The sequence below is a fragment of the Balaenoptera musculus genome, chromosome X (genome assembly GCF_009873245.2).
Source record: "Balaenoptera musculus isolate JJ_BM4_2016_0621 chromosome X, mBalMus1.pri.v3, whole genome shotgun sequence".
Classification (NCBI taxonomy): Eukaryota; Metazoa; Chordata; class Mammalia; order Artiodactyla; family Balaenopteridae; genus Balaenoptera; species Balaenoptera musculus.
In genome coordinates this window covers 5,188,205-5,211,339 of record NC_045806.1, presented here as the reverse complement: position 1 = coordinate 5,211,339, position 23,135 = coordinate 5,188,205, and the positions used below count along the sequence as shown (strand labels likewise).

Here is a 23,135-nt window from a genome sequence, read left to right as displayed (position 1 = left end):
CTGCCTGCCAATGCAGGGGACACGGGTTCGAGCCCTGGTCTGGGAAGATCCCACATGCCGCGGAGCAACTGGGCCCGTGAGCCACAACTACTGAGCCTGAGCGTCTGGAGCTTGTGCTCCACAACAAGAGAGGCCGCGATAGTGAGAGGCCCACACACCGCGATGAAGAGTGGCCCCCGCTCGCCACAACTAGAGAAAGCCCTCGCACAGAAACGAAGACCCAACACAGCCAAAAATAAATAAATAAATAAGCTTTCATTTAAAAAAAAAAAAAAAAAGATCATCTAAGTTCCCTCCTAAAACAACACCTTGGAATAAGAAAACTGTACAGATTAGCACTAGTTGTATAAGAGCAGAGTTCTTTGGGTGTGCATTCAAGCCACAGATTTAACGACTGGTATTTTCCTGATGCATGTCCAAAGCACACGTTGCTATTCTCCCTGATGAGCAGGGCAAGGGGCACTTCTGGGGGAGACAGAGCAGGACATCAAGTCAACCGTGTGCAGGATAGTCAGGTTTATAGCAGTGTTCACTGGCTTCTGACTCTACCAAATGTCCTGTCTACATTGACGGTGGCTGGTATCATTCCAGGGCTAAGTTCTGTTGTGACCTTTCTGTGCCTCCTGGCTAAATAACGGGAGCTTGCTGGGGAGACAGGGGCCATGCTGGGCCCTGGGACTTGTTTAAAGGAAGCCTTAGTCCCTAATCTTGACTCTTAGATGAGTATGCAGTGTCCTGCCCTCCATTACTGAGAGGAAGGGCAGAATCTCACGTCTGATCCCCAGTGTCACATCAGTCAGAAAACACTGACTCGCCCATACTTGGGGCAGTACTACTTTTTCCTCAGCAGGTTTTGATTCCTATGTCATGCTTTTCAGAAACTTTGCAGTTTCAGCATTTTCATACATGGTTGATTTTACAAAATCACAAGTCAGATCATATTTAACTGTACTTTAGAAATCCTGAAAGGCAAAGAAGAAAGTAAAAGTAACCTATGATGTCTTTACCAGAGATACTTATTAATATCTCTCAAGATTCTGAATGTTTTTCCTTCCCTCCTCCTGCCCATCTTCCGCCCTCTTCCATCTCTCTCTGTTTCTGTCTCTGTCAGATGTGAATGGGGATGTACATGAGGGAGTGTATACAGGGGTCTCAAAGACATAGGTCTTCTAGATATATACATACATATCTTCCAAAATTTAATTAATTCTATAGAGATAGCATTATAGCCTGTATTTTTTGATTAATATTCTATTTTTGAACCTTTACCCATGAACTTAAATGCACTGAAAACATGATTCTTACCAGCTGCATAATATCCATTTTATGCAGGTACCATGGGTACTTGGACCCTTTGCTTTTCATTTTCCAACATATAACAACCCGGTGTTGAAGATCCTTCTATGGGGTGACTTTGACCCCGTCTGCTCTTTAGCCAGAGTCCCAGACGTCTGGATGTAGAAGAAGTTCTTGGCTTTATGACATGGAAGAGGATATCCAGAAGGCCACAGTATATTAACAGTATCATTGCCATCACGGCCAAGATTAAAATAATGAGTATGACTGATTGGTGCCCAAATGAGGTAGACTAGGTAGCTCAAGTCCAAATACGTGTCATCAACACATATGCATGATCATTTATAAAGCAGTATTCACTCTGAGAAAAAAAAAAACCTTTAAGAATTCTCATCACCTCAACCCAGTATACATGGTGTCAATCAGGACCAGACTTGTCTATGATTAAGAGGAAGATTTGGTGCATGAGAAAATGGCAAGGCTTGTTTAGAAGTTGGGGCAACTGACAAGGGCTTAATTTCCAAAAACAAAAAAACAAACAACCCAATAGAAAAATGGGCAGAAGACCTAAATAGACATTTCTCCAAAGAAGACATACAGATGGCCAGTAGGCACATGAAAAGATGCTCAACATTCCTAATTATTAGAGAAATGCAAATCAAAACTACAATGAGGTACCACCTCACACTGGTCAGAACAGGCATCATCAAAAAGTCTGCAAATAATAAACGCTGGAGAGGGTGTGAAGAAAGGGGAACCCTCCTACACTGTTGGTGGGAATGTAAATTGGTGCAGACACTATGGAAAACTGTATGGAAGTTCCTCAACAAACTAAAAATAGAACTACCATATGATCCAGCAGTCCCACTCCTGGACATATATCCAGACAGAACTATTAATTCAAAAAGATACATGTACCCCTATGTTCACAGCACTACTGACAGTAGCCAAGACAAGGAAACAACCTAAACGTCCATCGACAGATGAATGGATAAAGAAGATGTGGTGCATATATACAATGGAATACTACTCAGCCACAAAAAAGAATGAAATAATGCCATTTGCAGCAACATGGATGGACCTAGAGATGCCCATACTAAAGGAAGTAAGTCAGACAGAGAAAGACAAACACCATATGATATCACTTATATGTGGAATCTAAAAAATGACACAAATGAACTTATCTACAAAACAGAAATAGACTCACAGACATAGAGAACAGACTTGTGGCTGCCAAAGAACTGAATCACTTTGCTGTACAGCAGAAATTAATACGACATTGTAAATCAACTACACTTCAAGAAAAAAAAAAAGGCGGGGGGGGATGAGAAATGCAGATTGTGTGACCTGGCAGGTCTGTTGGCTGCAATCTATTTCTGAGTTAATCTGTGAATAGTTTAGGAACATCTGTCCCTTCCAGTTCATTAAGTGAGGCTTTTTTTTTTTTAAACATCTTTATTGGAGAAAAATTGCTTTACATTGTTGTGTTAGTTTCTACTGTATAACAAAGTGAATCAGCTATATGTATACATATATCCCCATATCTCCTCCCTCTTGCGTCTCCCTCCCAACCTCCCTATCTCACCCCTCTAGGTGGTCACAAAGCACCGAGCTGATCTCCCTGTGCCATGCGGCTGCTTCGCACTAGCTATCTATTTTACATTTGATAGTGTATATATGTCAATGCTACTCTCTCACTTTGTCCCAGCATACCGTACCCCCTCCCCGTTTCCTTAAGCCCATTCTCTACACCTGCGTCTTTATTCCTGTTCTGCCCCTAGGCTCTTCAGAACCATTTTTTTTTTAGATTCCATATATATGTATTACCATATGGTATTTTTTTTTCTGACTTACTGCACTCTGTATGACAGATTCTAACTCCATCCACCTCACTACAAATAACTCAATTTCATTTCTTTTTATGGCTGAGTACTATTCCATTATATATATGTGCCACATCTTCTTTATCCATTTATCTGTCGATGGACACTTAGGTTGCTTCCATGTCCTGGCTATTGTAAATAGTGCTGCAATGAACATTGTGGTACACGACTCTTTTTGAATTATGGTTTTCTCAGAGTATATGTCCAGTAGTGGGATTGCTGGGTCATATGGTAGCTCTATCTTTAGTTTTTCAAGGAACCTTCATACTGGTCTCCATAGTGGCTATACCAATTTACATTCCCATCAACAGTGTAGGAGGGTTTTCTTTTCTCCACACCCTCTCCAGCATTTATTGTTTGTAGACCTTTTGATGATGGCCATTCTGACCGGTGTGAGGTGATACCTCATTGTAGTTTTGATTTGCATTTCTCTAATGATTAGTGATGTTGAGCATCCTTTCATGTGTTTGTTGGCAATCTGTGTATCTTCTTTGGAGAAATGCCTATTTAGGTCTTTGGCCCATTTTTGGATTAGGTTGTTTGTTTTTTTTGATATTGAGCTGCATGAGCTGCTTGTATATTTTGGAGATTATTCCTTTGTCAGTTGCTTCATTTGCAAATATTTTCTCCCATTCTGAGGGCTGTCTTTTCATCTTGTTTATGGTTTCCTTTGTGGTGCAAATGCTTTTAAGTTTCATTAGGTCCCATCTGTTTATTTTTCTTTTTATTTCCATTTCTCTAGGAGGTGGGTCAAAAAAGATCTTGCTGCGATTTATGTAATAGAGTGTTCTGCCTATGTTTTCCTCTAAGATTTTTATAGTGTCTGGCCTTACATTTAGGTCTTTAATCCATCTGGACTTTATTTTTGTGTATGGTGTTAGGGAGTGTTCTAATTTCATTCTTTTACATGTTGCTGTCCAGTTTTCCCAACACCACTTATTGAAGAGGCTGTCTTTTCTCCATTGTATATTCTTGCCTCCATTATCAAAAATAAGGTGACCATATGTGCATGGGTTTATCTCTGGGCATTCTATCCGGTTCCATTGATCTATATTTCTGGTTTTGTGCCAGTACCATACTGTCTTGATTACCGTAGCTTTGTAGTATAGTCTGAAGTCAGGGAGCCTGATTCCTCCAGCTCCATTTTTCTTTCTAAAGATTGCTTTGGCTATTCAGGGTCTTCTGTGTTTCCATACAAATTGAGAAATTTTTTGTTCTAGTTCTGTGAAAAATGCCATTGGTAGTTTGATAGGGATTGCATTGAATCTGTAGATTGTTTTGTGTAGTATAGTCATTTTCAGAATGTTGATTCTTCCAATCCAAGAACATGGTATATGTCTCCATCAGTTTGTATCATATGTAATTTCTTTCATCAGTGTCTTATACTTTTCTGCATACAGGTCTTTTGTCTCCTTAGGTAGGTTTATTCCTAGGTATTTTATTCTTTTTGTTGCAATGGAGTGTTTCCTTAATTTCTCTTTCAGATTTTTCATCATTACTGTATACGAAGGCAAGAGATCTCTATGCATTAATTTTGTATCCTGCTACTTTACCAAATTCATTGATCAGCTCTAGTAGTTTTCTGGTGGCATCTTTAGGATTCTCTATGTATAGTATCATGTCATCTGCAAACAGGGACAGTTTTACTTCTTCTTTTCCGATTTTGAATCCTTTTATTTCTTTTTCTTCTTTGATTGCTGTGGCTAAAACTACCAAAACCATGCTGAATAACAGTGGTGAAAGTGGGCAACCTTGTCTTGTTCCTGATCTTAGTGGAAATGGTTTCAGTTTTTCACCATTGAGAATGATATTGGCTGTGGGTTTGTCATATATGGCCTTTATTATGTTGAGGAAAGTTCCCTCTATGCCTACTTTCTGGAAAGTTTTTATCATAAATGGGTGTTGAAATTTGTCGAAAGCTTTTTCTGCATCTATTGAGATGATCATATGGTTTTTATCCTTCAGTATGTTAATATGGTATATCACATTGATTGATTTGCATACATTGAAGAATCCTTGCATTCCTGGGAAAAAAACCCACTTGATCATGGTGTATGATCCTTTTAATGTGCTGTTGGGTTCTGTTTGCTAGTATTTTGTTGAGGATTTTTGCATCTATGTTCATCAGTGATATTGGCCTGTAGTTTTCTTTTTTTGTGGCATCTTTGTGTGGTTTTGGTATCAGGGTGATTGTGGCCTCGCAGAATGAGTTTGGGAGTGTTCCTCCCTCTGCTATAGTTTGGAAGAGTTTGAGAAGGATAGGTGTTAGCTCTTCTCTAAATGTTTGATGGAATTCGCCTATGAAGCCACCTGGTCCTAGGCTTTTGTTTGTTGAAAGATTTTTAATTAGAGTTTCAATTTCAGTGCTTGTGATTGGTCTGTTTATATTTTCTATTTCTTCCTGGTTCAGTCTCGGAAGGTTGTGCTTTTCTAAGAATTTGTCCATTTCTTCCAGGTTGCCCATTTTATTGGCATATAGTTGTTTGTAGTAATCTCTCATGATCGTTTGTATTTCTGCAGTGTCAGTTGTCACTTCTCCTTTTTCATTTCTAATTCTGTTGATTTGAGTCTTCTCCCTTTTTTTCTTGATGAGTCTGGCTAATGGTTTACCAATTTTGTTTATCTTCTCAAAGAACCAGCTTTTAGTTTTATTGATCTCAGCTATCGTTTCTTTCATTTCTTTTTCATTTATTTCTGATCTGATCTTTATGATTTCTTTCCTTCTGCTAACTTTGGGGGGTTTTTGTTCTTCTTTCTCTAACTGCTTTAGGTGTAAGGTTAGGTTGTTTATTTGAGATGTTTATTGTTTCTTGAGGTAGGATTGTATTGCTATAAACTTCCCTCTTAGAACTGCTTTTGCAGCATCCCATGGGTTTTGGGTCGTCGTGTTTTCATTGTCATTTGTTTCTAGGTATTTTTTGATTCCCTGTTTGATTTCTTCAGTGATCTCTTGGTTATTTAGTAGCGTATTGTTTAGCCTCCACGTGTTTGTATTTTTTACAGTTTTTCCTGTAATTGATATCTACTCTCATAGCGTTGTGGTTGGAAAAGATACTTGATATGATTTCAATTTTCTTAAATTTACCAAGGCTTGATTTGTGACCCAAGATATGATCTATCCTGGAGAATGTTCCATGAGCACTTGAGAAGAAAGTGTATTCTGTTGTTTTTGGATGGAATGGCCTATAAATATCAAGTCCATCTTGTTTAATGTGTCATTTAAGGTTTGTGTTTCCTTATTTAGTTTCATTTTGGTTGATCTGTCCATTGGTGAAAGTGGGGTGTTAAAGTCCCTCACTATTATTGTGTTACTGTCGATTTCCCCTTTTATGGCTGTTAGCATTTGCCTTGTATATTGAGGTGCTCTTATGTTGGGTGCATAAATATTTACAATTGTTATATCTTCTTCTTGGATTGATCCCTTGATCATTATGTAGTGTCCTTCTCTGTCTCTTGTAATAGTCTTTATTTTAAAGCCTATTTTGTCTGATATGACAAATTGCTATGCCAGCTTTCTTTTGATTTCCATTTGCATGGAGTATCTTTTCCCATCCCCTCAGTTTCAGTCTGTTTGTGTCCCTAGGTCTGAAGTGGGTCTCCTGTAGACAGCATATATACGGGTTTGTTTTTGTATCCATTCAGCCAGTCTATGTCTTTTGGTTGGAGCATTTAATACATTTACATTTAAGGTAATTATCGATACGTATGTTCCTATTACCATTTTCTTAATTGTTTTGGGTTTGTTATTGTAGGTCTTTTCCTTCTCCTGTGTTTCCTGCCTAGAGAAGTTCCTTTAGCATTTGTTGTAAAGCTGGTTTGGTGGTGCTGAATTCTCTTAGCTTTTGCTTGTCTGTAAAGGTTTTAATTTCTCCATCAAATCTGAATCAGATCCTTGCTGGGTAGAGTAATCTTGGTTGTAGGTTTTTCCCTTTCATCACTTTAAATATGTTCTGCCACTCCCTTCTGGCTTGCAGAGTTTCTGCTGAAAGATCAACTGTTAACCTTATGGGGATATCCTTGTATGTTATGTGTTGCTTTTCCCTTGCTGCTTTCAATATTTTTTCTTTGTATTTAATTTTTGATAGTTTGATTAATACGTGCCTTGGCGTGTTTGTCCTTGGATTTATCCTGTATGGGACTCTCTGCGCTTCCTGGACTTGATTATTTCCTTTCCCATGTTAGGGAAGTTTTCCACTATAATCTCTTCAAATATTTTCTCAGTCCCTTTCTTTTTCTCTTCTTCTTCTGGGACCCCTATAATTCGAATGTTGGTGCGTTTAATGTTGTCCCAGAGGTCCCTGAGACTGTCCAAGTGAGCCCATCTTAATGATCAATCTCCCTCATCCCAAGTGGTTCTGAATATAACTTTTGCATGTATTTGTTTTTACTTTGTGTCATTTTCCTTCATAGGTGTAATATGTCATTGATCCATGTGATAGTGTATTATGTCGATGTCATCCCTTTTGGTGAATCATCTTAGGAATGAAATAGGGTCCATGTGGGAGGCCCAAAGATGGGTTTGACAGGTCGGCTGCTGTATGTCTCAGAATTGTGTCCTCAATGTAACCGAGAAAAAGACTCTGGACACACCAAGAAACTTGAGACTCTCTGGGAGATGAGGCATAAACAGCCTCAATTAGAGGCAATCCTGTTCATTCATTTGATGTTTGTATCTGCTGACACTATTAAGAGTCAACTCCCAGGTGAAGACAAAGCACAAAATGAAAACATAAAGAATTAATCAGGATGCGATCCATCAGGAACCCCTGCGGAATTTGGTGCTCCTAGGAATGCAGATTCAGTCACCTAAGAAGCTTGGATTGTGAATTTAGGTCAACATTTGTTGAACAACAAGCCAAAGAGAGATTCATCAGTCTTATATTTTCTTTTGCTCATAGGAGAAGACATACACATTTATTTGCAGAAAACTTCCTTCCCCTGCACCCCCTGCCAACCCCCAAACTAAAATTCTAGGAATGTTTTATTATGTGGGCTTTTATGAGAGACAGATGATATGTACACTGATTCATTTGCAAAGTTACCAAAAACTCTACTGAAACAGGGATCTCTCTACTACACTCTCTAGAAAAGACAGGCAGAGAATATCAACCTGTCTCTCAGTTAACACATACTTGAAGATCCAGGAAGTGCATCGGTGATATCCCAAGAAACTCTGTTGACTCCAGAAAGAGTGCACATGTTTCTCCCAAGCATCCACAGTCACATGTGGGGCCCTTTGCCCTTTTTTTCTTCCTCAGTCTCCAGACGTTTCTGCCTCACCAGGAACAGCGTTTCACCTGCAACAACAGATTTTGATACTGCCGCTGTTTCAGAGCTTTCTCTATCTGGTATTTGGGGAAGCAGTTTGGCAGGGAGGGAGGAGAATGACAGAACAATTTTTGAGTGTCCTTCTCTGTTTTTTATCCCTTCGGAGAGGCTCTCCACGCAGAGTTGGCTGGGTGACTCATTCTTGACAACTGGACTGGATTGCAAGAGAGTTTTCTTTCCTTCCTCTGAGGCTGCCCTTTCTTATTCAAATTGCTCTTCTCTATTGCTGCCAGAGGATTAATGATATTTGCCCGCAAACTTCCCTTCTCTCTGAAGGCAGAACATAAGGAGGACATTCTCATCCTCATCTTCTGAACAAGTTCCTGGTTCCATCAGCACAGCAATACTTCCTCGTCCTTTTTAGATATGTTGAAAAAAATCCAAATGGAAACGGTTCATACCTCACGCTCCACGTCACCGGCATGGCCACTGGAGCCCACACAGCATTAACTTCAGGAACCATGATAGAAATATCCTTATGCAAAGCTTTACAGAATCATCTTTCCTCCTTCTACACACTTCCCCAGTCTCATCTGATGGGTCTTCCCTTTACCTCTCTAACTGAAGACCCCCTTGAAGACGCCGGCCTGGGAAGCTCACTGTTGTACCCATGAATGTGCCTTCGTTTAAGGTTTAATTAACTTTTAGGACTCTGACTTAGGCAAAATGATAGAGGTGAAATTTTACAGCATCTCCATTGGCTTTTCGGACCTGTCTTCCTAGTGTTGCCCAATCATCTGTTTCTATGAGGCTCTCAGAAAGTTCCAGTGCCTCAGGGATCCCCCCTCCTGCGAAGCTCTTAGGATTTTCTGGTGGTTTTGGGTCAAATTCAGTGTTTAGCTAGATGCACTGCCAGGTAGCAAAACCAAACCAAAACAAATTTTAAAACAGGTTTAATATCATTTGCATTTTCACCAAGCAGATTCTTGCCTAAATTTAAAGTAGATAAATTTCAAACAAGAAGAGAGAGAGAGAGAGATGGCTACGCAGGAAGCTGGGAGGTGGTTTGCTAGCCCTCAAGTCACACGACAGTGATAGATGCTAAATCCTCGACAGCTTGTCTTGATGTTCTAAACACACGGTAGAAGGTTCTTGATCAGCTAGGTATTCAAGGGATCAAGGGGCACCAGACTTGACACCAGAGGCTGTGTGCAGTCCAGCATTTCTTTAAAGGGACTAGCCTGTTTTATACGTGTTTTTTAATAACATCAAAGGAATATTATAAGCACGATTTCCTCATCCTCCTCCCTCCTGTACACGCCATGAACCACCCACCCGTCCACCCATGCAGCCAGGCATCCATCCCACCGCTCAGTATATGCACTCTCATTCACTTACCAAAAAAATATTCATCCCGGACCTCTTACGCCAGGTCCTGCACTACGTTTCAGAAGCAGACCCAGGCCCTGCTCTCCCAGCACCTGCCGTTCAGCGGGTGAGAACACTGCATTCAGAAGGCACAGTAAACCTGGAGGACGCTCAGACCGGAGTAACTCCTCACCACCTCCGTTTACAGCCCCCCATGGCCCCCGCTGCACACAAAACAACGTTTTCAATACAAATCAATTGCACGTTCGTGCCGCATTGCTCTCCCTCGCTGAGAAATATCCCAGGTAAAGCTAAATCCGGGCAGGGGGAAGGAAGCTGAAATAACCGGCACCTTGTCCATCACAAGGAGAGTCTGTCAGCGTGACGGCCTCGCCAGGGAGCCGTCAAACACATGGGTTCCCTGTCTTCACACGAAAGCACTAGACAAACTGCAGCACTTCCCACACGCGCCCCAGTTCTGGAAGGGTCTAGACACCTATCCCAGTTTGTTGGCTGCCCCTGGGGGCATTTAGCAGTCAACCTGGGTTTCCCACAGCCATCCTGGACTTCACAGCAGACACACCAGGTGAAGGCTTTTATGCTTTAGTCCCTCAGCCCAGGCACCCACCCCCTTGCCTGCTTGAAAATCACTACCATCAGGAACCATTCCCAGTTGTGTCTTCACTTTACCTCCATAACTGACTTTAGAACTCCCAGTCTCCTTTCAATTTGAATTCTTGAACATCCAGAGTGGCTTCTTCATTTTAAATGCAATGAATCAGTAATAAAAGCCAATTTCATTAATTCGCTCACTGTATTCCTCCAGAGGGAAAGTCAGGTAAGAATACTCGTCATGTTAGGACGGGTATATTATGTGTCTCTACTCCAGGGTTATCATGCTTTTGCTTGGCTTATGATGAGCCACGGACTATACAAATAAATAGTTAATAGAAATTAATTCTTTTGTTTGTAAGGTATCATTATACTAAGTTTTATTGTATTTTAAAAACTGTACAGTTAACCACAGGAGTATAAGACATTCTCCACTGGAAGCATGCTGTGTAATAAGGGAATTAAAGTTTAAAATCATGGAAAACTTTAAAATTCTGTGACTGCAGTGTACTATTTATTGATTTAAATGGCAAGCTTTTAAGTGAATTATGTATACAGTGTAAATGAATTTAATCCATTAGATTCCATACAAATACTGGTCAAAGCTTTATGGTGGAGCATACCCTTAAAATTTTTTCATCATATCATACATATACATGATGTTTAAAGTTACACATGTCCTATATGTATGCATATACATACACACGTTTACATACGTATGTACATATACACACACGGAGGCACTTGCATCATTAAATCATATACTGTATGTAGAACAGTACATTAAATAAATTTAAATATGGTTTTATTACAAGTTGGTAAATATTCAATATAGGTATACTAAGTATGCTAATTCTCAAAACGTATTCAAGTGAATAAATAAAAATATGACCAGATTCCTTACTCCAGGACACAGGACAAATGTTTTAATAATAAGCAAACAAGACATAAGTCAATAGAGGGAGTTACAACAATGCTTTGGTTGTTACTGACAGGCACATCGGACAGCATAGTATTAAGTAACATGATTTATCTTGGGCTTGCGATCTTTAACGTGAATCTGTAACAGAGAAACCCTAGATTGCCAACACAGAAACGTTTATTCACATGCATTTTTGTGTGTTGCTTATGTTTCCACGTGGAGGTTAAAATATGTTCTCATTAAACACTATACTTGAAATGTGATTAGGCAAAAAGTTGTCTGCCAGTTTTATGGTCATCAATAATAAAACAGATAAACTCTTGAGGCAAGTATCTGTAACTCACGTTTAAGGCTGCTCCCACTGATAACCCACCATATAAGCTATGCATTTTGAGAACACAGCCATGATATGATATTAGAACACGTTATTAAACAGTACAAGGAAGGGTGGTAGATTATTTAAGGAAAGCCAAAGTAAAGTCTTTCTTGGTTGCTGCCTATGAGGGGCACATGAAATGCTCTTAATTAAAAAAAGAAAAAAAAGGAATTTAAAATAATTAAATAACGCCTTTATTTTTTTAAATTGGAGTATAACTGCTTTACAATGCTGTGTTAGTTTCTGCTGTACAACGAAGTGAATCAGCTATACGTATACAGATATCCCCTCCCTCTTGGACCTCCCCCCCCCCCCCATCCCACCCATCTAGGTCATCACAGAGCACGGAGCTGAGCTCCCTATGCTATACAGCAGGGTCCCACTAGCTATCTATTTTACACATGGTAGTGTATTTATGTCAAACCTAATTTCCCAATTTGTCCCACCCTCCTCTTCCCCTATCCCATGTCCACAAGTCTGTTCTCTACGTCTGCGTTTCTATTCCTGCCCTGCAAATAGGTTCATCTGTACCATTTTCCTAGATTCCACATATATGTGTTAATATATGATATTTGTTTTTCTCTTTCTGACTTACTTCACTCTGTATGAGACTCTAGGTCCATCCACATCTCTACAAAAGATCCAATTTCATTTCTTTTTATGGCTGAGTAATACTGCATTATATATATATGTACCACATCTTCTTTATCCATTCATCTGTCAATGGACCTTTAGGTTGTTTCCACGTCCTGGATATTGTAAATAGTGCTGCAATGAAAACTGGGGTGCATGTGTCTTTTTGAATTATGGTTTTCTCAGGGTGAATGCCTAGTAGTGGGATTGCTGGATCCTATGGTAGTTCTGTTTTTAGTTTTTTAAAGGAACCTCCATACTGTTCTCCACAGTGGCTGTATCAATTTACATTCCCACCAACAGTGCAAGAGGGTCCCCTTTTCTCCACACCCTCTCCAGCATTTGTTGTTTGTAGATTTTCTGATGATGCCCATTCTAACTGGTGTGACGTGATACCTCATTGTAGTTTTGATTTGCATTTCTCTAATAATTAGTGATGTTGAGCATCTTTTCCTGTGCCTCTTGGCCATCTGTATGTCTTCTTTGGTGAAATGTCTATTTAGGTCTTCCGCCCATTTTTGGATTGGGTTGTTTGTTTTTTTGATATTGAGCTGCATGAGCTGTTTGTATATTTTGGATATTAAGCCTTTGTCCATTGCTTCATTTGCAAATATTTTCTCCCATTCTGTGGGTTGTCTTTTCGTCTTGTTTATGGTTTCCTGTGCGGCACAAAAGCTTTTAAGTTTAATTAGGTCTCATTTGCTTCTTTTTGTTTCTATTTTCATTACTCTAGGAGATGGGTCATAAAAGATGTTGCTGTGATTTATGTCAAAGAGTGTTTTTCCTATGCTTTCCTCTAAGAGTTTTATAGTGTCCGGTCTAACATAGAGTTGAAATTGTGACGGAAGGAAGATTTGGGTTTTCATTTCTATTCTGCTCAGCAAGTTATTTCTCCCTATAGACCGTAGAAAGCAATACTATTCCTAAACTGTTTTGGTGAGCAATTCATCCATTTACTTTAACTTGAGATGGTATTTTAAGAGGTCTTGGCACATAGTAGGAACGCAATCACTTCCAGTCCTTTTCTTTCACGGGAATGCAACATCAACATTTGACGTATGTATACGACCCTCAAAGTCTCGCTTCATGACTTCAGTGGGGTTGGGAGAGCGGGAATGTGGTTTGCATTTACCATGCCTTCCATCCGCTCCTCCAGTGTACAAACTGAGACCCTAGGAAGTTAAGAGCCTTTTCCTGCATCAGCAGAGCTTAAGCTTGGTGACAACTTCTGGCCCCATCGTGTGGCATTCACATCTCAGAGTTCTCCTGGAAAGACAAGAACCTGGGAGTCTGGGAGTTCCTGTCTGAGGTGATGAGTTCCAATGCGTCTCATTTTCACAAAGACAGAATACATGTGTTATATCCAGGAGCAAACATTTGCCCCTTGACCTTATGCCAGAAATTTGGAACGTCCACCCAGACAGTCCGTGATTCTCAAACTCTAAGGTGCCAAATAACCACTCCAGGTGCTTGTTAACGATAAGGTTGCCAGGAGGTAGGACTCAGGAACCTGCCCTTTAAATAAGGCCCCCAGGTGATTCTGATGCACATGGCCTGAGGATGCTCTACTGGGAACCACTGGGTCAGGTGGTGGGTGATGCAGATGATCCCCCAACATCCAGAGGTGCCGCCTGGTCTCACTGAAGGTTCCCACCACTTGGCCTCAACTAAGTCTCCATTCTCTAGTAAACAAAATCTCTGTTAAAATTAGACCTAAATATTGCTTAAAGACAAATTATACTTACCTTTTTAGAGGTAGACATTGTATAGAAATATACCATCCAGTAGAGAATGATACTTCCAGTAATTTTTTTCTAGCCATAAACAGCATTATCCTGGGTTTGCTTCTCTAACCAAAATTCTATAAAATTGTCCATGCTTCCCCTTACCCCCTCCCAACCTGAAGTATGTAACTCTGTTTATTTTCTTAATGGCATTTAACTCCATTTAAAGCAATAACCTTGTGAAGTATATATTTCCTTGATAAGTCTATGCCCCTCACCTCAGTAGAATGTACATCCTGTAGTATTCCTAGGTTCTAGAGCAGTCTAGAAGGGTTCAATGAGTACTTAAAATTTTGTGGAATGAGAGAAGGAAGGAGGGAGGGAAGGAAAGGTTTTATTCATTCGTAAAGTAAGAGGTTTCTCTTATCTAGATTTTCTCTAGTGACTGAGAGCATAAATCACCCAAATTTTGCAGTCTGACTTTGCTCCTATATCAGAACGTTCATTTCTGATGAGTTTATTACCTTTGCTACAGTTTTTAAAAATCTGAGGGCCTTTGTTATTAAATGCATCAATGATTCATTTTGAATCAGTATATTTGCATGCTGTGGGTAAGGGTTGAGGTTCCTGATATACATATCCCTTAATACTGAAGCATATCCCTTAAAAATACTATAAGGGAATTCCATGCCGGTCCAGTGGTTAGGACTCTGTGTGTCCACTAACAGGGGCACAGGTTCCATCCCTGGTTGGGGAACTAAGGTTCCTGATGCCGTGCACATTGCAGCCAAAAAATAAAAATAAATACTGTAAGAGTTTTAGAAAACTCTAACTTGAAAAGATACATGCACCCCAATGTTCCTAGTAGCACTATTTACAATAGCCAAGACATGGAAACAACCTACATGTCCATCAACAGATGAATGGATAAAGGAGATGTGGTACATATATAACAATACAATGGAATATTACTCAGCCATAAAAAAGAATGAAATAAGGCCATTTACAGCAACATGGATGGACCTAGAAAATATTATACTTAATGAAGTAAGTCAGACAAAGAAAGACAAGTATTATATGATATCACTAAAAAAAATACAAATCTAAAAAAATAATACAAATGAATCTATATACAAAACAGGAACAAACATAGAAAACAAATTATGGTTACCAAAGGGGAAAGGGATAAATTAGGAGTATGGAATTAACAGATACAAACTACTATAAATAAAATCGATAAGCAGCAAGGATTTACTATATAGCACAGGGAACTATATTCAATATCATATATTAACTATAATGGAAATTAATCTGAAAAAATACAACTGAAACACTTTGCTGTATATATTGTGACACTAACACAATACTGTAAATCAACTATACTTCAACTAAAAAAATACTGTAAGAAATGAGTTTAATTTGCCCCTAAGTTTTCTGGACGGCACTGTCCTGTGCCATGTGAATATACAATCACCACATAAATACATGTGTCTCTGTAAGAAATAAACTCACATACATTAGCGCATTGTTTCAAGATGCAGCTCCAAAGCTGCCTTCTTCACAAATGCTGCCTTCTCCATAAACCCTCCTGTGACTGTCCTTCTCCACTGGAAGACTCTTTTCCTACTCTACTCTTAGCATCACAGCCCTGGGATATTGCTGGAATTCTTATGCCTGACATCCAGGTCACTGTCAAAGCTTGTCACGTGACCAAGCTCAACCACTGCTCACCCCACAATGTCTGCCTCTCAACTGGACCTCCTGAAATACCGCCCATTCTCATCATTCTTGCAATTATGTTCTGGAAAGTCATCGCGGATGCTGAATTAGTGAATACCAAACCGTTGCTGCTAGGGGAGTACAGGGTTAGGTATCTGGGAGCCTCTGGTCACAACATTTTCACCAGCTGATCAATACATAATCTTGTGTTAAGTGTGTGTCTGTTTAAAGGCACCTTATTTAATAGATACCATTGAGTCATCCACAGGGAACTTGGGGCCATCAGCGCTACAACTCACGCCTACCAGAAGCTTATCTAACTCAAGTATTTTCTCCCTAAGGCATTTCTTGGTCTTTCTCCCCAACAGCAGACAGCACTGAAGCACTGGGCTTGGGGGTCATTTCCAATAGCAGCATCACCAACAAAAGACACATAAATGTGAAAAACGTGGCACTAAGTAGTCCACAGAAAGGACACTTGTTTACAGCCTGAAAGCTGCAACTAGAAGGCACTGCTGCCCTGAGCACGTCTGTGAATGACCCCGAAAGTACCTGGAGCGTTCATTTAATGGTTAAAAATAGACGATAGTGGCGCGGATGAACTTGCAAATAGGGGCCCTGCGAATAACGAGGAGGGACTGCGTCCTCCTAACTGGTGTCCCTCTTTCCATTCTGGCCCTGCCACCATGTGGCAGCCAGGCCATTTACAAGCAACGTCCGTGAAGCATTTAGACTTTTCCAGGTAACACCACCCAGCGGCTTCCCGTTGTCATCACAATTATACAATTCAAGTACCTTTCCGGGGCCTGTGAGGACCCCAGAGATTTTCCTTCTGCAGAAGATTTTCCTTTCCCCGCTCCTCCCTTGCTCCTTACATCCTTTGTTTCTCCAAGTCTCCCTCTCACTCGTTCCTGCCGTGCTGGCTTTACCCAGACCCCTTTGATCACAGGTCTCAGCTGCAAGGCCACTTTATCAAAGAATTCCCTGATACTTCAAGGTCGTGGTTCCCCTCAGCCCCTCCACCTTGCTGTGTCCTGCACTTTTCTTTATCAGAAGCAGTTTTATTGATTTGCTAGTGTGTTGTCTACACCTGTCAGAATATAAAATCCCCGATAGCAGGATCCTTGTGATCTCCCGCTGGATTTATACCGCAGAGGCCAGTGTCCCTGGCACACAGCAGGTCCCAATATACAAGTGTTGAATGAATAACTTGCAAAGTACTCCTGGGTGCCACTTTTTGGTACTAATTTATGTGTTTGTCCCCATTTTCCCTATAATAATGTAAGCTCCTGGCCAGTGGAAATGACTTAGGTCCTGGTTTCACGCAAAGATGTTTACACTAAATCTCCTTTCCCTACTGAGTCATCTGTGGTTAGCAGGACATGGGTGGCAACAAAGCCACGCGTTTGAATAGCTTTTGTACATTATAAGCTAAAAATAAACTTATTGAATAAGTGGCCTCAGTTCTGGTGCTCGTGTGTTTGCTATGTTTTACTTCCTAATAAGCAATCCCAGTAGGTACTGGCTGAAACCAGCAGCCTTCATTTATTTTTTCTTCTGCACACATCTGCAGTTTGGGGCATGTCTCGGTGGTCAGAGCTTGTGGCTGTTCCTGCGGTGACAGCTGGCTCTGGCAGGAGAGCTGGGGGTTCAATCATCTGATCCCTCACACGTCTGGGGATGACGCTGGCGGTCCCCGGACCTCAGCCGGGCTGCTGGGCGGGCACTAGCGTGTGATTACTGGCTTCCCTGAAGCATGATGGCTGCCTTCCGAGGTGTGGATGCCTAGGAAGAAGCTGCACTACCTTGGGTACCGAGGCTTCAGGGGCGGCACCCCTTCCGCCCTATCACATCACAGACCCACCCAGATCCGGGAGAGCGAACATTAACCAGACCTATCGTCTTGAGAAGATCATCAAAGCAGTCTGCATCAGTATATCACAAGATAGTTCATTTCCACCCAGACAAAAGGGTGTTAACTCAATGCTTTTCTTCTTTTGTTTCTGGTTTGTGTGTGTCTGGCTTACGGAGGTGGCAGGGAAGTTGAGACAAACAATAACAGAATCCTACCTCTCTTGGACCAAAGGGGCGTTTCAGAGCGAGTAAAGGTAAGACGCAGTGGACTGCAGAGTTTAATCTCAGAATGGAACAGAGCCCTAACAAATAGTACATTTGCCCCAGTCAGCTTTCTAGAAGAGAATACCAGAACACTGGTTATTGAAAGCACTTCCCACTGACTCTTTGGATACTCAAATCTGTCACCACGAGCCAGATTCTTACCAATTCCAGAAACTCCCTTTGCTCTTTCCATTGGCTCCCCAAGAGGAGGAGGATGTGTCCCCTTGCTCCCCTCTTAATAAGAGACCTCCATTTACCTTTAGCCAGCAGTTTTCTGTGGCGCTCAGAATGCTCACCCCTTGACGTGTATCTCTTGCTCTTTCTGTAGGGCAAACAGCTTCAGGCATCCTTGCAAGGAACATGACTAAGTTACTCTGTCAGGAGCTCTACCAGAATTTGGAGATGCTGAGACTTTTGTCACAGTCTCTACCCTCAGCTGCTTCCACTGTTGCAGGGGAGAGAGACAACGAACTTCGGTTCTTATGGTCTGTCTCGAAGGGAAGGTACCATTTTGTAAAACTCAAGGGGAGTTTAAGTACTTGAATGATGTGAGTTCCTTCACAGGGTCTGAGCATGTGCTCTGAAACCCCAAAGCCTTCTTGAATTAAAACAGCTCGATCGGGCTTCCCTGGTGGCGCAGTGGTTGAGAGTCTGCCTGCCAATGCAGGGCACACGGGTTCGGGCCCTGGTCTGGGAGGATACCACATGCCGCGGAGCAACTGGGCCCGTGAGCCACAACTACTGAGCCTGTGCGTCTGGAGCCTATGCTCCGCAACAAGAGAGGCCGCGATAGTGAGAGGCCCGCGCACCGCGATGAAGAGTGGCCCCCGCTTGCCGCAACTAGAGAAAGCCCTCGCACGGAAACGAAGACCCAACACAGCCATAAATAAATAAATAAATAAATTAATTAATTAATTAATTAAAAAAAAAAACAACAGCTCGATCCACACTGAACTTTCCAGCTGACACCATTCCCTCCTGAAGTGGAATCATTACAATTCACGTGTGGACACAGAAATAGACACTTAGACCATGAATATAAATCTAATATAGAATAATCAAAATTCAGTAAATATACATTGATATACATCTGTATATATAAAATGGCTAATCTGAAAGAATTGGTGGAATTGGGCCATATCAATTTCCATAACATTTTCTTCTTGGGCAAAAATGTGCTACATCTGCAGGCAAACATTTCCATGAACATTCAGGTGGATGGACATTTGGCACCATGTGTGGCAGCTTTTTTTGTTGTTAAGCTTTGATAAACCATCACCAAACTCCTCAGTGAGCAGCCACCTTACTCGCTAATTGAATATTTTAACTGTTTTCCTCTGTAGATACGGTGTGTCATTATATTTTCCATTTTGTGCCTTGCTTTTCATGCATTTAAAGTGCTGGAGCAGCTGTTTATTTGGAAAGCTTCCATTATGGCCATAATAATCTCCAACTAATTGCACATCAAATATTTTATTTCTTGCACATTAAATTAATGAAGCAGTTTCAACAAGAGAAAAATTGGATCAGGTTGGCAAATGGTGCCTATAAATCCATGAAAAATTCCCAGTTCTTTTTTTGGCAGGACTCCTTTGATACAGATTAACAATTTTTTAATGGAAAAAAATTCCCATTATCTAGACGTGACTTTTTAAATAGGCAAGCTTTCTTTATTAATGTGCTTTTCTCAATGTTTCCTTGATAGATCATATTATCACTTCCAGAAATGAAAAAAATAAGTCATACTATTGATTTTCAAATAAATTATTTGGTATCCTCTTTGCCTTGAATTTAACATGGTTTTTTTTATATTCTACTTTTTTTTTTAATTGAAGTACAGTTAATTTACAATGTTATGTTAATTTCAAGTGTACAACAAAGTGATTTCATTTTATATATATACACACACACGTATATGTGTGTGTGTGTATATATATTCTTTTCCATTATAGATTATTATAAGATATTGAATATAGTTCCCTGTGCTACACAGTAGGTCCTTGCTGTTTACCTATTTTATGTATAGTAGTGTGTATATGTTAATCCCAAACTCCTAATTTATCTCTCTCCCTCCCCCCCCCCAATTCATTCTACTTTTGCTACTGTAAATGCTTTCAATGGGTTAACTTTATCCAGCTGTATTAAGATATGGCTGATACACAAAGAACAGCACATATTTAACATGTACAATTGATGAGTTTGGACATATGCAAATGACTGTAATACCATCCACACAATCAAGGTAACGGCATACTCAACACCTCCCAGTTTCCTTGTGTCCATTTGTTGTTTGCGTGCTGAGAGCACCTGACATGAAATCTGCTCTCAACAATTTTTAGGCGCACAACACCACACTGTTAACATAGGCACTATGTCGTATATGGTGGCTCTCTAGAACTTATTCATCCTGTGTAACTGAAATGTTATTTCCCCAGCCTCGAGCATGGCAACCATTATTGTATTCTCTGCTTCTATGAGTTTGACTATTTTAGATACTTCACATATGTGGAATGCAGTATTTGTCCTGTAAATGTGGCTTATTTCACTGCAACAGATATTTCTCCAAAGATAAACAAATAGCCAGCAGGTGTATATGAAAAGATGTGCAGTATCAGTAATTATCACAGAAATGCAAATCAAAACTACAGTGACATATCACCTCACACCTGTTAGCATGGCTACTGATCCAAAAAAAATAAACAAAAACAAAAAATAAAATGTTGATGAGGATGTTGAAAAACTGGAACTCTTGTACATGGTTGGGAATGTATAATGGTGAACACTATGGGAAACTTATCCTAAAAAAAATAATAAAAGTACCATATGACCCAGCATCCTATTTCAGGATATATCTAAAAGAATCTTGAAGAGATATCTGCATTCCCACATTCATTACATAATTATTCACAATAGCCAAGATATGGAAACAACCCAAGTTCTATCAACAGATGAATGGATAAAGAAAAAGTATATACATACAATGGAATATTATTCAGCCTTAAAAAGGAAGGAATCCTATCCTTAAAAGGAAGGAAACATGGATGGACCTGGAGAACATTACGCTAAATGTTGATTAAAAGTAGCAGCTGAATTATTAGAGAAATACAAATCAAAACTACAATGAGGTACCATGTCACACCGGTCAGAATGGCCATCATTAAAGAGTCTACAAATATCAAGTGGAGGGGGTGTGGAGAAAAGAGAGCCCTCCTACACTGTTGGTGGCAATGTAAATTGATGCAGCCACTATGGAAAACAGTATGGAGGTTCCTAAAAAAAAATGACAACTAGTGTGCCTTATGATCTAGCAATCTCACTCCTGGGCATCTATCCAGACAAAACTATAATTTGAAAAGACATGTGCACCCCTATGTTCATAGCAGCACTACTTACAATAGCCAAGACATGGAAACAACCTAAGTGTCCATCAACAGATGAATGGATAAAGAAGATGAGATACATATATACAATGGAATATTACTCAGCCATAAAAAAGAATGAAAGAATGCCATTTGCAGCAACATGGATGGACCTAGACATGATCATACTAAGTGAAGTCAGAAAGACAAATACCATATGATATCACTTATATATGGAATCTAAATTATGACACAAATGAACTTATCTATGAAACAGAAACAGACTCACAGACACAGAGAACAGATTTGTGGTTGCCAAGGGGGAGAGGGGTGGGAGAGGTATGGATTGGGAGTTTGGGGTTAGCAGATGCAAACTATTATATACAGGATGGATAAACAACAAGGTCCTACTGTACAGCACAGGGAACTATATTCAATATCCTATGATAAACCATAACGGAAAAGAATATTTAAAAAAAGAATATATATATGTATAACTGAATCACTTTGCTGTACAGCAGAAATTAACACAACATTGTAAATCAACTATACTTCAGTAAAATTTATTTTTTAAAAGTAGCAGCTGGAATCCCACTCCTGGGCATATATCCAGAGATAACCATAATTTGAAAAGATACATGCACACCAATGTTCAATGCAGCACTATTTACAATAGCCAAGACATGGAAGCAACCTAAATATCCATCAACAGAGGAATGGATAAAGAAGATGTGGCACATATATATAATGGAATATTACTCAGCCATAAAAAAGAACAAAATAATGCCATTTGCAGCAACACGGATGGACCTAGAGATGATCATACTAAGTGAAGTAAGTCAGACAGAGAAAGACAAATACCATACGATATCACTTACATGTGGAATCTAATAAAAAATGATACAAATGAACTTGTTTACAAAACAGAAACAGACTCACTAATCTTGAATTCAAACTTATGGTTATGAAAGGGGAAACATAGGGGGAAGTGATAAATTAGGAGACTGGGCTTAACATACACACACTACTATATATAAAATAGATAACTAATAAGGACCTACTGTATAGCACAGGGAACTCTACTCAGTTTTCTGTAATAACCTATATGGGAAAAGAATCTGAAAAACAATGGATAAATATCTATATATGGATCTATATATACATTGATATACATAATATATAGATATATGTATAGGTATAAAAACTGTTTCACTTTGCTGTACACGTGAAAGTTACACGACTCTGTAGGCCAACTATACGCCAATAAAATTTTTTTAAATATATAAAATTGTAGTAAATAAATAAATAAATGTCATTTTCTTTAAAAAAAAAAAAAGGTAGCAGCTGGCTAACAACTTATTTTGAAAATCGGCACTTCCAACTTACGTTTATTTTTCTTTTGATACATTTTCTAAAAGATGTCTGATACTGTTTTCTTTTGGACCCATTGCTGGTGTCTAGAAAATGACTAGTGGTTTCGGAAAAGAGTTTCAGGAAAGAATTTCCCTGAACAGTAGGTCTGTCAACACTAAAGATAATGCCTACAGGTTTCTTCCATCAGAAAAAGTTACCTTACAATTTTACAATAAGATAATAATACACAGTTGCCACCAAACATTACTGAGTGTTTACAATGCTTACACAGCTCCAATAAAAGTGTCCCTGACAAAGGAGTTCTTATCCAGTTACTGACTGTTAAGTTTTATGAGTCATTAGATGTCCCTTTTTGCATTATACTTCTGAGTAGGGTTTTTGGTATCAGTTACCTGTGAATGAAACATAGTTTGCATTTGTTTGCAGAAAGGTCCTTTTAAAGCAACTTAGGAAGTTCTCATCATGCGGTTTCCTTAAGACAGA

General features: G+C 39.8%; 1 protein-coding gene across 1 annotated transcript in view; it reads left to right on the top strand.

Moving 5' to 3' along the window:
- Nucleotides 1-18,486, top strand: part of PNPLA4 (patatin like phospholipase domain containing 4) — a 108,916-nt gene extending 90,430 nt beyond the window's left edge. The window contains exons 7-8 of the mRNA XM_036839206.1: nt 17,833-17,909; nt 18,248-18,486. Of these exons, the coding sequence (XP_036695101.1) occupies nt 17,833-17,907 (75 nt within the window). The 3' untranslated portion in view covers nt 17,908-17,909; nt 18,248-18,486. The remainder of the gene's footprint in view (nt 1-17,832; nt 17,910-18,247) is intronic.
- Nucleotides 18,487-23,135: the final 4,649 nt, after the last annotated feature.